The sequence below is a fragment of the Gymnodraco acuticeps genome, unplaced genomic scaffold (genome assembly GCF_902827175.1).
Source record: "Gymnodraco acuticeps unplaced genomic scaffold, fGymAcu1.1, whole genome shotgun sequence".
NCBI lineage: Eukaryota > Metazoa > Chordata > Actinopteri > Perciformes > Bathydraconidae > Gymnodraco > Gymnodraco acuticeps.
The window spans coordinates 3,456,366-3,471,472 of NW_022990940.1; the positions used below are offsets into that span (position 1 = coordinate 3,456,366).

A 15,107-nucleotide genomic window follows, 5' to 3' on the forward strand; every position below is an offset into this window, starting at 1 on the left:
ATGAGCTGTTTTTGTAATAAAATATTTAACTGTTTGTCATTAAAATGCCTCCAGTTTTCTGAGTGGTGATGGAGGATGGAGTTCTTTGCTCTCTATAAATGTTAAATCTGCATTTTAACTTGAAATATCTGATAAGATAAGAAATTGTTGTGCCAAATGTTTTGCCAAATATGACTTATATTAGTAAAATGAAATAAATCATTTATGCAATAACTCGACAGAAAGGTGCATAAATGTTACAAAATACTATGGAAGAACTGTGGTGTTAGGAACATGCTTTTATATGATCTCGTATATCCTTTGAAATGTATTTCTTTTTACTACATTTTTCATATCTTGCATTATTTTACATGTCCTTAATATTCCTTAAAGAATTAATATTGGTCCCAATGCAAGTAGCACATATCATAACATAGCAAAGTTGTCTGCAGTGGATTGATAAGGATGTTTCCTTTATATTGTACAAGGAGATGCATCTGTGCTACAATAACTTTAGCCGTCAATTTAATGTAGTGGAGTTAGAGTCAATTTACCCTTTACAAAAGTCAAGTCCAAGCACCGGAGATAATGTACAAAACTAGCAAAGTAAGGGTTAGAAAGTAAGTATTCGTTTTACTTCAGGTACTTCACACAATGTGAACGTTCTTCTATAGAGTACAAGATGCATGTTTTGTTTGTAACTTCATTACAACAGGACCATTTATTATTTGTGTCAGAGGTAGTTGGACCGTGCGGTCACAGTGACTTGTCCCGACCACAAACAGCTGAATTTGAACAAACCCACCATCACCCGGCTCACATCTCTACAATTATCGTGCTGTTTCGTTTCAGTTCCTCCACAGAAACAACTAATTGTTTCCTCCGTGGGACGAAACTTCTGTTACATTTCAAAACATCAGTGAGAAACTCTTGCCTCTATAGAAGGACGTGGTCAGGCATGGATGGCTTAATTTGGTGTCCTGCCGTGAGAAAAAGCGTGATATTGTTAGTATGGTGTGGATTAGGAGCGAGTGATACCTGTGATCTGAGCAGCATGTTTTAATTTAAAGCCTGACTGCTCTCGGTAGTTTCCCCCCGCTTTTATTATCACAGAGAGAATGTTTTTTTTAAATGGATAAAGGAAGAGCCTTGGGTCCTTGTGGAAATGACTCTCTCATTTTGTAATTTGCATGCATTGAGTAAAGTAGCTCTATTCCTGCAGTGATGTGGTTAACATCCTAATAAACATTGCCCCTGATTGTGAGTCCCTAAAGGGTCCGGGGACTGTTTAATATTTATTTTAATTTTTACCAGTAATGTGTGTTTGCAAGAGAGATTTTAATGAGTTATTGATGTTCTTGTTGGATTTAACAGGTGAAGAAGATTAACCGGAATTTTCCAGTTAACCAGCAGGTGAGATGTTTATTTCTCTAGGCTTTGAATAACTTGAATTTGTGTGTTTTATTATGTATGCAGTATATGGTTTTTGCCCCATCTTATTAATCCCAAGTGATTATAACAAGGTCTTTCAATCACATAAAGGGCACGGTATAATATTGCTAACTATTGCAACAAAAGGAGAATGTTTGCATCATTAAAGTCCATCCACTGAGAAATAATCAGAAAACAACCTTCAGTCTGTTCGTTCACAGTCTCATTTCTTTCAGTTTAATCATGGGGAGTTAATGCGACAGTGGGGTTTCTTTGTTTCTTATTTACTTTGGTTTCTGCCGCACAAAAACGTATTAATTCATTTGACAATTCTTTGAAGCGGCATGAGATGCTTGTCCTAAATCTTTCACTGGATTGTTTTGCCATCCATTAACAGAAAAGCAAGAAAACGTTACATTACATGTCACTTGTTAGACGCCTTTATCCAAAGCGCCTTACATACTCAATACTGTGGGCAATCCCCACAGGAGCAATTTGGGGTGAAGTGTCTTTCCCAGGGACACAACGACATGCTGACTGCAGTGCGGTTTGAACCTTGATCCGAACACCAATACTCTATCCACTGCGCCACACGCCTCCTTGCAATCACCCTGAATTAAAAAGGCCCTATTATCCTTTTGGGGTTTTATCTTTCCTGTAGTGTGTTTTATAGGTTTTGGTGCATGTAAATGGTCTGAAAGGCTAAAATCCCCACGAGGGAGTTTCTCGTTGTTACATGATTCCTGCATCAGTGTTATGCAGTACCATGACTTGTTAAACCAAAAATAGATGCATGGTTCATCTCTAAAGCCCCTGAGAAATCAAGTGGAATAATTATAACTAAATCAGCAACAGTCCAAGTTACAATTTGAAGAATAAAACATCCTTATTATTTATGAATAGTTGAATGCAGCAAACTCTATGATTTGATCCTTGCTATGTCAAAAAACAACCCAACACATTTAGATAACAAAACAACGGCAGAGATTCTTCAGCATCCACTAAGAAAAGTCCAAAACTTGATCCAAAGCAAGACCATGCATTTAAATTGGGAATGATCCTATTGATCTAATTACTGACGCTACAAACAAAGCTTTGTATCAGCAGTATCGATACTTTAAGAATAGATCTGGGCACTTCTTATAAACACTGTGACAGAAAATGTGTGTAATGTAGGACCACGATTGAGAACGGGTTTTCAAGGCTTTTAAACAATTATTCCTTTTGATTTGAGAGAAGTATTAACACATCGTTATATGTTCATATGCATTTAATTAAGGAACACATTGATTACCATGAGTCCACTTTATAAACAGTATGTGCCAGATTTAGTCAAATAGGCTCATTTGCAGTCCCGTAGGTTGATGGCATTAAAAGACAACATATAATTACACACAGGCAAAGACAACAGTATCTAAGCAAATGAAAACAGGTTGTACTTTTGCTTATGATCTCTGTTATACCATTCATTATCCCTCATGATCACGTCTTTTTATTTCCTGTTTGACAGATTATCTACATGGGCTGGGTTGAGGAGAAGGAGCAGGACTCCGTTCAGGACCGAATGTATTCGCCCAAGTTCCTCGCTCTCAGAGGTTCCTCACTCTTCAAGTTTTCAGCCCCTCCTGTGAGTGTTCACTTCATCTTTATTTGTTCTAACTTCCTCTTTAAACTATCAAACTTCTGTGTTTGAATTGAGTGTCGCTCAACTCCACGGGACATTTTTCATTTCATGTTAATGTATTGTTGAGAGAGAAAATGCTTTCCTGTTAGGAATAAAAGGAGGAAGCAGCTCGCTCATAATCCTTTGTGCTACATTGATCTTCCTCTTGATTGATGATGATCATTAAATCTGTTTACATTCTGCCAGCCACTTAAGTGATTATGACAAGAGGGATAAGCCGTCAATGGCGTAGTGGAGATGGGAAAAGATTGATAGAAAACTGGAATCGCCTGCTCGACTTGAATGTGCAGATATAAATGCTAATGTGAGTGGATGGAGGAATATCAGAGCCTGCTTGTGCAGACGAAGTGACGATCTTCTTTAAGACTGAAGACGTGTTAGTTACCTGAACATATTTCCCTCAAATTTCACAACCATTCATCAATCATCACCTAAGGCTAAGCCCATCCCCTGAACAGTGGTTGTCCAATCACAGCTAAGCAAGCCATTTGTGAACATGTCAACGCACAATGCTGTTAGTTTGTTATTTTCAGATCAGTCAACTGTGCAAAATCATGGCTCTCTCTACCCTGTGCCAAAATGCTATCATATTTCAGAGCAACGATAGCGCCTCGTCTGGGTTTTTATTTGTTTTGGATACATTTACACTACAGCAATTCCAGACAATCTTGTGTTAGTGGTTATATCTTTTTTCCTGTAAAAGTAAATCTTCTGTTTAGAAAAAACAAACATTAAAGCAAAGCTAAATCGCAGGAATCACAGTGTTATTTCCGTGTGAAATCGAAGAACCATTGTTGCTAAATATATATATATATTTTTTTTTTTTTTAATTGTAGTTGTGGTAACAAGTGGAAATATCAGCCATTGTGATCTGTTCAATTGAGATGTTGACAAGTTGTCTGTTTTCTTCCTCTGTAATCAAGCCATTCTTTAAATCAATCATAAAATGTATGTGATATTTTTCAGGTGACTACATGGGACTGGACCAGAGCCGAGAAAAGCTTCACTGTATATGAGATCATTTCAAAGATTTTAAAGGTAAAGCAGCCATTTTATTTATTGAACATTAGGAGAAGCAACTCTTATTGCATTGGATATATTGAGAGAATATAAAGCAGAAAATGTATATACTTATATAACTCGCTGATTGATTTGTTCTACTTCAATCACAATGAAACGATTGTTTTGTTCACTCTCTGCATGTTCGAGGTCACTTTCAATTTGATTGTGAGAATTTAGCTGCATTTCCTTTTGTCCAAACTCATGGTGGCAAATGTGATTCTTATAGATTCACACATTAAATTAGATGTGAGTCGACCCACTCCTATTTACACTGTGCCATTTGGGAAACATAAAGCTATCAACAAATATATTAGGGAAAAACATCCTGTTGTTCAGCTGTAATATTCATTACATGCACGTAAGTGTGGAGGAACATAACTCAAGTACTCTTAAAGCTGCAGTACACAGTCTTTACTCTGCCCTCAGAGTGAATAAACCTCCCTTTAGATTCAGGATCCTGCACTGCTGTTGCTTTGTCTTATCTTCACGTCACTCTGCCCATCTGTACCTGATCAGCATGGCAGCCTTACTTGTCTTATCTTAGGATAACGAACTTCTGGACAAGAGGAAGCACTGCTTCAGCGTCCAGACGGAGACCGGAGAGGACTTGTTCTTCAGCGTGGAACTGGAGTGCGAGCTGCTGACCTGGGAAAAGGCTTTTCAGATGGCCACTTTCCTGGAGGTGGAGAGGATACAGGTCCGCACCTGAACAGTAGGCAACGTGCAGGGAATTGTGATGATTTTAATCTAGCTCACGGTTCCAGCTCAGTCGTTTTAGTTCACAGATTGATAAAGCTCATACAGTGTACAGTATGACATTTCCTGCAGGAAAAAAAAGAGGCTTTTGTGTCCTTGTGAAGCTCTTGTGGGTAACATCTTGTTCTCCTTTTTTTGTAGTGTAAGACGTATGCCTGTATCATGGATAGCCACCTTATGGGACTCACAGTTGACTTCGGCATGGGCTTTGTGTGCTTTGATGCGGCTTCAAAGGTGAGTGTGAGACAGTATTGAATCATCAATACAAAAAACGAGGGATTCTTTCAGGGGGAGATTTCCAACAACTGCATTGTACACAGTGGGATGAAACTAATCATGATGCCTCAGCCTCCCTTTTTATTTTTTCTTAGTGCTACTTGCTTATTCTGCTCTGTGTGCATTTTGGGAGTATGAGCACATTTATTTTGACAGCTGTTTCCCTTCCCCCAGCTCAAATCTCACACTCCTTCCGGCAGTTCATTTTGGCCTTTACCCAAGTCTGAGAGCCATGCAGACTCCACTGGTGCAGGACACAAGCACTGCCATATTGTTCTCTTAAGATTTTGGCCCTGTTTCCTGCAATGTGGAGCACCAATGTCCCCCATGGATGGTGAAAAATGTTGCCAGCATATTGTTTAGAGAGAGAAAAAAGCTAAAAACAATCCATATGTAAACTGAAATTGCAGACAATACAGAACACTGAGTAGGATTACTTTGTAATTAAAAGCTGCTATTGGCAAATTTCAAAAAGCTTGTGAGAATTTGTTTCAATCGAAAAACAGCACAAGTTTTACTCTGTTCGACAAGTTGAGCTGTAATTTGCTGGCTCTGGACCCAGAGTGATATTTTCCACCATAACTCTAGTTAGTTTTGTAAAGCATTTCAAAAAAATATATTGGAACATATGACACAAGGATGACAGTCCCAAGACGTATTTTTCATATATTTATTATATTTAAAAGCATTAATACAGCAATGCTGATTTTGCACCTGCAATCTTTCCATGTAGAGTTTGCATGTTCTTTCCACGCGTCTGGTTTTATCCAATGGTACAAATTGTATAGATAATGAAATAAATAGACATAGCATTTACTATTAATATTAAGACATCAATTATATCAAATCATGTTTTCATAGAGCAAACAAACCACTCGTTAGAGAAGTCTGGTAGGAAGCTCTGACACCAGACTTTTGTTAAATTAACAAGCCAAATATTCAAACCAAGAGACACAGCAAGCAAACATTAAGAAGGTTATGCAATGTGAGCAATGTTATTATTATAAAGATTATAAAAAATATTCAAGCTTGTATGTAACATACTCACAACAGTATTGAAGGGAACATATCTGTTTGTTATTCAGATATTTGGGAACAATTTGTGCTTTATAAGTAAACAAAGAACAAAATATCCTCGCTGCATCTCATATTCTTGTAAAACAAAATCCCAAAGGCACTGCCAGGTGCATGCTGGTCCTATAATGCTGCTTAATTCTTACGTAACTAAACCAAACCAAGCAAAAGAAAAAACATCCAATAGAAATAAACCAAATATGTAGAACAAATAAAGAGATATTACAGCATAAAACCCCTCATTATACAGGAGGGTGGGCGCTGTCAGTGTTATGGTATTATATATTATTATATTGGATTTCTTTACTGCTCCATTAAAGTTTAAGACTTAGTTTAGTGTTGCAGCTGGTCGAAGTGAGGCTAAATGATCCTAATTGATTTATTCTCTTGGGTAATGTAATCTACAGAGATACATCAACAGGTTTTGTATTATAATTGTTTTTCTTTAGGTGAAATCCTAATTTGTAAAGCAGGGCTATTCAATTAGTTTGGAATGTGGGCCGGTTGATGAAAATGATCCAAAGCAAGGGGCCGGTAAAAAGATGGATTGAAATATGAGCAATCATATTAAGAGCTTCAGATACAGTAAATACTACAACAGCATAGTGGAGTGCATATATTGTGTTTAATTAAATCAAACAACATAGCCCCAAGGCCTTTATAAATCTAAATGGCAAGTTCAGAACTCAGTAGGCCTACATGTGAAGCTAATTTAACCATCAACATCATTTCATTTGATTTCATTTAGGTGAAATGATCTAATCATTCACGCAGAGATGCAATAAATGACAGGAGTTGTCACTACAGTAGCTAGGTGGGTTCCAAACCCGAGCCCGCCGAAGTTTTCAGGCAATGTCTTCGACTCTACTGTATCTCTCAATTTAACACCCTCTCTGGAATAAAAGGCACTCTGTCCCAAAAAAGATTATTTAAAAAAAATTATTATAATAAAAAAATAAAAAAAGTAGATTACTTTTTACCATTATACTCAAAGGGCCAGTAAATATCACCCCGGGCCGGATTTGGCCCGCGGGCCGCCAATTGAATAGCCCTGCTGTAAAGTATCTCCAGCCGTCACATACAAGTAAAATAGAGTAGAATTATAAGGTATAGATAAAGCATTATTAAACCTACTTTAACCAAAATAACACATTGTGGTAGACCTTTAATATAAGGTATAAATAACGCATTATTAAACCTACTTTAACCAAAATAACACACTGTGGTAGACCTTTAATATAAGGTATAAATAACGCATTATTAAACCTTAACCAAAATAACACATTGTGGTTGACATATTCTCATGACGATTTAACCTTAAGAAGAAACTGAATGAACACAGAGTTTTTCATGAAGACCACAATACAGATATAGTTTTAGAATAGGCGGTTTTGATTGACAGGAGAGATATTGAGACATTGTCACCTCTGTCACAGTCATATGAGATTTTATTAGAGGAGAGGTGACACTCCCTGCTAGACTGGTATTATTTCATGAACGTTCTCTGACTATACTCTTTGCCAAATATCCCAGTGACACTTCTTGTGTGTTATGTTTTAACATTCATTATGTCATTGCCAATTACTCAGATTGGTGTCACAGTAATTATTACGGTGGCATGAATACATATTCATGTGAAAGCATAACCAGCTGTCTACCTGAAAGTCATCCTGATGTCGTCTGGCTCACTGTGCAGCTTTCGTTTATTCAGTCCAACCCTAATTGAATCACTGAGGCTATTTCAGCTAAAATAGCTGTGTCTTGTTAAATTCCCCAATGGCATCAAAATAACAAGCTTATATCTGGCTTATCTGTTGACGTGCCCCATTTCTCCCTGGGTCCATGTGGATTTTTTATGTTATTTATTCATGAAATAGTGACAGAATAATGAGTTCAGTAAATCAAGATTTATAGTTGTAATTTAGTTGTTTAGACTCATTTTGTAATTTCTCCTTTAAGGCAGTTCTGTGGAGATACAAGTTCTCCCAACTAAAAGGATCATCTGACGATGGAAAAAGCAAGATCAAGTTTTTATTCCAAAATCAAGACTCCAAATCTATTGAAGCAAAGGTAATTCACTTTGACATATCACTTCTGCATTTCAGTGAAAAGGCCATTCAACAAGGCTTTCAAATCAACCATGCTACTGTATAGGAAAATGAATTACTTACATATGACTTGAGTATTGATTTTATTTTCTTTCTCTTAAAAGGAGCTGGAGTTTTCAAACCTCTTCGCCGTGCTTCATTGTATTCACGCTTTTTTTGCTGCCAAGGTCGCCTGCCTGGACCCGATGTTTGTGGAGAGCCAAGGCGATGCGACTACCACTGGGTTTCCTTCTCTGTCCAGTATCTCCTGTAATTCACAGACCCCTAAACTCAAATACACCACCTGACAGGGGCTGCTCTCCCAGGACCCTCTCTGAAAAAGATGCTGCACTTGAGTCGTGACTGTGGCCTAAAATGGTGGACAGGAGAATTAAAAAACATTCAAATAAAGACATTATGGTGGACAACTGTATACAGCGGTTGAATAAAAGACCTCTTTGAGAGTGATATACTTGATACATGGAAGACGTTTCAGATTTCTGGACTAATTGTGGACCTACGAACCTCTACTTCACAAAAAGACTGTGTGGACACAACATGTGCAATTATAAAATGTTTTAAAGTATTTTTTACCTTCTCTTGATCCTCAGACATCCCGTATGACAAACACATCACAAAGAAAAATGTAGTTCTTTTCCCAAGCCTTTCTATGTCATTTTAATCAAGATTTGAAGAGTAAATACAAATCAGTTGTTAATGAATCAGCCATTTTGTCCCAGACAGTCAATCACTTGACCTTCTCTGAGGATTGGTTTGGGCATCGGATATGATGATGTGATATGATGATGTGATATGATGACGCTTTCTATATTTCCATTTCTTTATGCTTACTTGAAGTTAAAACTTTACCATTCATTCATATATTAATTAGCAGTCAAATTGAATTACATTTTCAATTCCAACATAAAAGCTAAATGACAACATAGAACTGATTCTGAATCTTAGTTTTGACTAAACTTAATTACACAGAAGTTTGCAGGCAGCTTTGGTTGGATTAAATGAATGCTTTTGATGTATTTATGTACGAATATGCTGAGTAACCTCATTTATTTTTCAAAGTTTATGACACATAGCAACAGGTTGAGGTCAGAATATATCTATTTCCTGAATGAAGGTGTATTTTTTGTGAAAGAGTGATGCTTTGTTTATCACCAACCGCTGTACTAAAGCTCACAACCTTTAAACAGCATGATTAGAAAACACCTTCCAAAATGTTTAAAGCATTTTCTCCCAAAACGTGATTATGTTAATAAACACTGACATTCAAATGAACTCAAAGATTTATGAATTATGGCGACTACTTGAGGGATTACTTGTACGGATTATGGCATTTGTTAATTTGATGAGCACCAGAGACGACCAGATAGATGCTTCATAACCTCGGACTCTCATCATAATCTTCTCTATGGACCAATTCAGAGGAATGGAAATCAGCTATCATGTATTTTTGGAATATTCTATCAAAAAACGTTGAGCTTGTAAATATGATAACTTTTCATTTTAAAACCCCCCTAAGAGGAAATATGTAGCGTCAAGGCCTCCAAAGGTTTTTCGATGGCCCTTTAAACTTCGACCTGTATTAAACAGTTTAAAAGTGCAGTGGAGTGACAACTAAAATATCATATTCAAAAAGAGTTCAGGTCAATTAGCGCAATTAGTCATGCACTTGCCTTCCATTTTACAGAGTAGACTCCACACAGAAGAGGCCCATGGGTAAGTAAACTCTAGGATAGGGAATTAAATGGGGTCAGTAAAGTGCTCCGTGCTGTGCAGGCTTGTTAAGCTGACAGGAGTGTCTGAGGGAGAGAAATGGTGGTGCAGTCTATGCAAAGAAAGTCTGAGAGATGCTTTTGTGCTTTAAAATCATCTCGGTTGTATACCCTTGTTACACAGCATCTAGAGAGGGAGGTTTATTTTATTTTTTGCAGATGTTTTATTAACACATATGCTGTATAATAAATTAATAAATGAGAACTTTTATAACATGGATCACATGTGGGGGGTTTTATTTTTCATGTATGGATATTCCACCAATTTAACATGTTCATGTACACATCACAAAACATGTATTTGTATTGTATTCAAAAGTGTGCGATGTAATATATGTACCTACATTATTGTTATATTTGACTAATGTTATTTTAAGTAATGAGGCATAAAATACACTTGAATACACTTAACAGGCTGACATTGATGTTGAAATAGACTTATTTACTTTCATACTCAGTTAAAAAGATTGATACCACTTTCAGACATGAGACTGCTTAAAATGTTCTCTAAATCTCAGCAAGTCAGCAAAAAAAGAACATTTCCCAATTAAATTATCCTTGACGATACTTGATTGTGGCATTTTGAGATACCATAAATAATAATTAAGTCAATTCAGTTGCGCATTTTTGTACTTGCTGTTGACGTACTTTAAAAAGAGAGATTAACATATTTAGATACATGACAATGTTTGTCCATAATTATAGCAAAAAGGTGTTTTCAAAATAGCACATTCAAGTGTACTTACCTCTCAGCAGCAGGGATGAAGGTAGGCTAACTAATTACATTACTTTAGTTACTGCAACATTGCCAATAGTTGCTTTTTTGTGTGTACTTTTGAGTGATTAACTTTCTCTAAAGTCTTTGATCAATTATTTAACTTTGCAATACACATATTGAGAATAAAACAAAAGTGAGGAGATGAACCTAAAAGCTGTTTACCTGTCTGTCTGCTAACATGTCTGCTTGCTGATGGTGGTAGAGCTGACACTTACAAATATACATGTTGGAAGCATAGGCTGTATAGAGTGAACGTGCATGCTCACAGGCCGAGTGTAAGGGGGCGTGGTCACACCTGGGCCGGGCCTAGCAGTGGTTGGGATTAGCATACAACAAAGCAATGCTAATATACTAAATATTGGTGAACGTTAGCGACATTGCAGCTTGGCACAGTTTAAAAAAAAAGTTGGCATCCAGCCTTTCTGGTTTATTAATAATACACCACCCTGCGAGCACGACAAATAACCTAAATCAAACACACCCATATACTGCGTCATCAACAGGTGCCCGTTTTTATCTGGCTAATTGCTAAATGCTAATAGCAATAAACCAATCCTCCAGGAGTGATTTCTAAATTCACTCAATAACTTTAACATTCAGTTAGGTGTGTGTGTGTGTGTGTGTGTGTGTGTGTGTGTGTGTGTGTGTGTGTGTGTGTGTGTGTGTGTGTGTGTGTGTGTGTGTGTGTGTGTGTGTGTGTGTGTGTGTGTGTGTGTGTGTGTGTGTGTGTGTGTGTGTGTGTGTGTGTGTGTGTGTGTGTGTGTGTGTGTGTGTGTGTGTGTGTGTGTGTGTGTGTGTGTGTGTGTGTGTACCTTCTGCTGCTTGACAAAGAGGCAGAATGGACAGGTTATATTCAGCATCGAGAAAGGACGTTCAGAGAAGTTGTGCAGGAGTGTCCGGTGCATGAGGCAGGCTACAGACAGGTGAGTAAAATAAACACACACTCATTGTGATGCATGCAACCATAGCCGGTGTTCCGGATTAACTGGTTCCCCGATCAACTGGTTGACAGATGTGGAGGCGTGGCCTTCGACTGAAATACACATTTCGATCGCTTCTTCTGTCGTTTACATAAATCTTTTGGTATATTAGGCTTCGATAGGAACACTTTGATGCACATTCAGTACCAGTGTGTGAGGTTGTGGTTACGATGACGATATCCGGACGCGAACAGCGAGGACTACAAAAAGAAAAACGAGTTGACATGGGGATGTCTGTTCAAAACATTGCGAGCTCCAATAAATCATTTAAACCAGCTATTGTTGCCAGACTAATTACTGAATATCGTTCTTAATGTGATACCAAGTCCACCTGAGACCTGTGTACACCTTCAGACAGCCTCCAAGAGAAGCACACGTTGTTTACTCACAGTTTGAAAGCAGCGTGGAGAAGTCTTCAGCTGTGTTAAGTTGTGATCCGCTCGAATACATCATTAAAACCAGCTATTGTTGCCCGACTTATCACTGAATATCGTTCCTAATGTGATACCAAGTCCATCTGAAACATGTGTACACCTTCAGTCAGCCTCCCAGTGAAGCGTACGTTGTTTACTCAGAGTTTGAAAGCAGCGTGGAGAAGTTTTCAGCTGTGTTAAACTGTGATCCTCTCAGGTAAACTGTGATTCGCTCAGGGTCAACTGGGATCCACCCATGGGAAAATGGGATCCGCCCAGGTTAAACTGTGTTACGACTTCTGTCGCTGTGACCAGCGATCATGTTTAATATGAAAGACACACACATCTACATGCCTTATAAAAACGGCATTCTGCAGCACTCATCCAGATAACATGCTGTTAACTCGTTTTGCAAAGATAGCAGCAGAAATGTCATTGCTGCATGTGCAGGGATATTAGACTTTAAAATGCTGATGGGTCATTAATGTTGGTCTCGGCAAACAATATTAGGAATCCTTTATTCAAACTACATAATATTCAGTGTCCATCGACATGAAAATAACAAAAAAGTTCATGCTGGACTCAAACCCGAGTCCCAACAGCAAAAGTCACTCCAGCCCTGCGCGTTATGAGTGCGCCACAGATCAACACGACGTATCGAACCACCACACTATAATATTTTAGATTAACCTTGTTAAAAAGTTCCAGAAAAATGCAACCCGACCATCATTTATAATGTGAGCGAATGTACACTTTAAGCCATATAATATACATATTATAATATAGTATAGCCTACTGACTGAGGTCTGTATCAAGCCTCATTAAGACCCACCGAGATCAGATATCCTAGTTTATCAGCCTGCGAGCCCACATTATGTTGTGATAAGTGTTAGTTTTACATATAAGTGTGTTAAGGTTAATCTAAAATATTATAGTGTGGTGGTTCGATACCTCGTGTTGATCTGTGGCGCACTCATAACGCGCAGGGCTGGAGTGACTTTTGCTGTTGGGACTCGGGTTTGAGTCCAGCATGAACTTTTTTGTTATTTTCATGTCGATGGACACTGAATATTATGTAGTTTGAATAAAGGATTCCTAATATTGTTTGCCGAGACCAACATTAATGACCCATCAGCATTTTAAAGTCTAATATCCCTGCACATGCAGCAATGACATTTCTGCTGCTATCTTTGCAAAACGAGTTAACAGTCACATGTTATCTGGATGAGTGCTGCAGAATGCCGTTTTTATAAGGCATGTAGATGTGTGTGTCTTTCATATTAAACATGATCGCTGGTAGATAGCCACAGAAGTCGTAACACAGTTTAATCTGGGCGGATCCCATTTTCCCATGGGCGAATCACAGTTTACCTGAGAGGAACAGTTTAACACAGCTGAAGACTTCTCCACGCTGCTTTCAAACTCTGAGTAAACAACGTACGCTTCACTGGGAGGCTGTCTGAAGGTGTACACATGTCTCAGATGGACTTGGTATCACATTAGGAACGATATTCAGTGATAAATCGGGCAACAATAGCTGGTTTTAAGGATTTATTCGAGCGATCACAGCTTAACACAGCTGAAGACTTCTCCACGCTGCTTTCAAACTGTGAGTAAAGAACATGTGCTTCACTTGGAGGCTGTCTGAAGGTGTACACAGGTCTCAGATGGACTTGGTATCACATTAAGAACGATATTCAGAAATAAGTCTGGCAACAATAGCTGGTTTAAATGATTTATTGGAGCTCGCAATGTTTTGAACAGACATCCCCGATCAACTCGTTTTTCTTTTTGTAGTCCTCGCTGTTCGCGTCCGGATATCGCCATCGTAACCACAACCTCATACTGAATGTGCATCAAAGTGTTCCTATCCAGCCAAATATACCAAAATATGTATGTAAACGACAGAAGAAGCGATCGAAATGTGTATTTCAGTCGAGGCCACGCCTCCACATCTGTCAACCAGTTGATCGGGGAACCAGTCAATCCGGAACACCGGTGCTAGGGCATCAAGTATGGGGGAGCTAAATCAAGAGGAAGGGTTCTCTTCTGTTCTCAACTGCCAGGTCCACTCTGGTTTAGTTTTCATAGAGCTGTTAGCCACCTTTTATTCCATTGTAAATAATACTTTTCACAACTTACCCTAGCCCTGTTAACAGCGCCACCTATGTACTGTAACTTGCTCCAGAGGATGACCCAACACACTTAGGCACAGTGGTAGAAGACGTATTCAAAATGTTACTTCAGTAAAAATAGAAGGCATATTAACCACACAGTAATACTCTGTTAGAAGTAAAAGTCCTGCATTGAAAATGTTACTTAGGTAAAGTTACAAAAGAAAACAATTTAATAAACCTAAAGCTGTCGGATAAAGGAAGTGGAGTAAATGCAACAATATTTACCCCGGATATGCAGTGGAGTAGAAGTATAAAGTGGAAGAGAATACGAACAGTAGTCCAAGTTTCTCAAAATGTCTCAGAATACTATTAACTTTAGTGTTTGCACTTACTTACCTCGTGTATACAGTATATGCTTATCTCTCACCATCGGTTGACAATGGAGCGTTGTGTAAAAACTGTGCAACTCTCTTTTGCTTGGTAGGCTATGTGTGTTTGTGCCCTGCTTTGGCTGTGGAGTATGAATTGTTAAAATGTTGATAAATGTCTGCCCTGTCTGCTAGGCTGATGTTTTATGCAGCTGTTTACTCTATAGGCTAAGTGTCATGTAACTTAATTGATGTGGCTTTATATCGCTTGTTGCACCCACTGTGGGGTCCTACTTTTTCTCTTTGTCAATT

The 15,107-nt window shown here is 38.2% G+C and overlaps 1 protein-coding gene across 3 annotated transcripts in view; it reads left to right on the top strand.

Annotated features, from left to right (window-relative positions):
• Positions 1 to 10,359, top strand: part of sntg1 (syntrophin, gamma 1) — a 66,768-nt gene extending 56,409 nt beyond the window's left edge. For all 3 annotated transcript variants that reach the window (XM_034234575.1, XM_034234576.1, XM_034234574.1), the window contains 7 exons: positions 1,354 to 1,392; positions 2,921 to 3,037; positions 4,061 to 4,132; positions 4,701 to 4,853; positions 5,054 to 5,146; positions 8,222 to 8,332; positions 8,475 to 10,359. In XM_034234575.1, coding sequence (XP_034090466.1) covers positions 1,354 to 1,392; positions 2,921 to 3,037; positions 4,061 to 4,132; positions 4,701 to 4,853; positions 5,054 to 5,146; positions 8,222 to 8,332; positions 8,475 to 8,657 — 768 coding nt within the window. In that variant the 3' untranslated portion in view covers positions 8,658 to 10,359. The remainder of the gene's footprint in view (positions 1 to 1,353; positions 1,393 to 2,920; positions 3,038 to 4,060; positions 4,133 to 4,700; positions 4,854 to 5,053; positions 5,147 to 8,221; positions 8,333 to 8,474) is intronic.
• Positions 10,360 to 15,107: the final 4,748 nt, after the last annotated feature.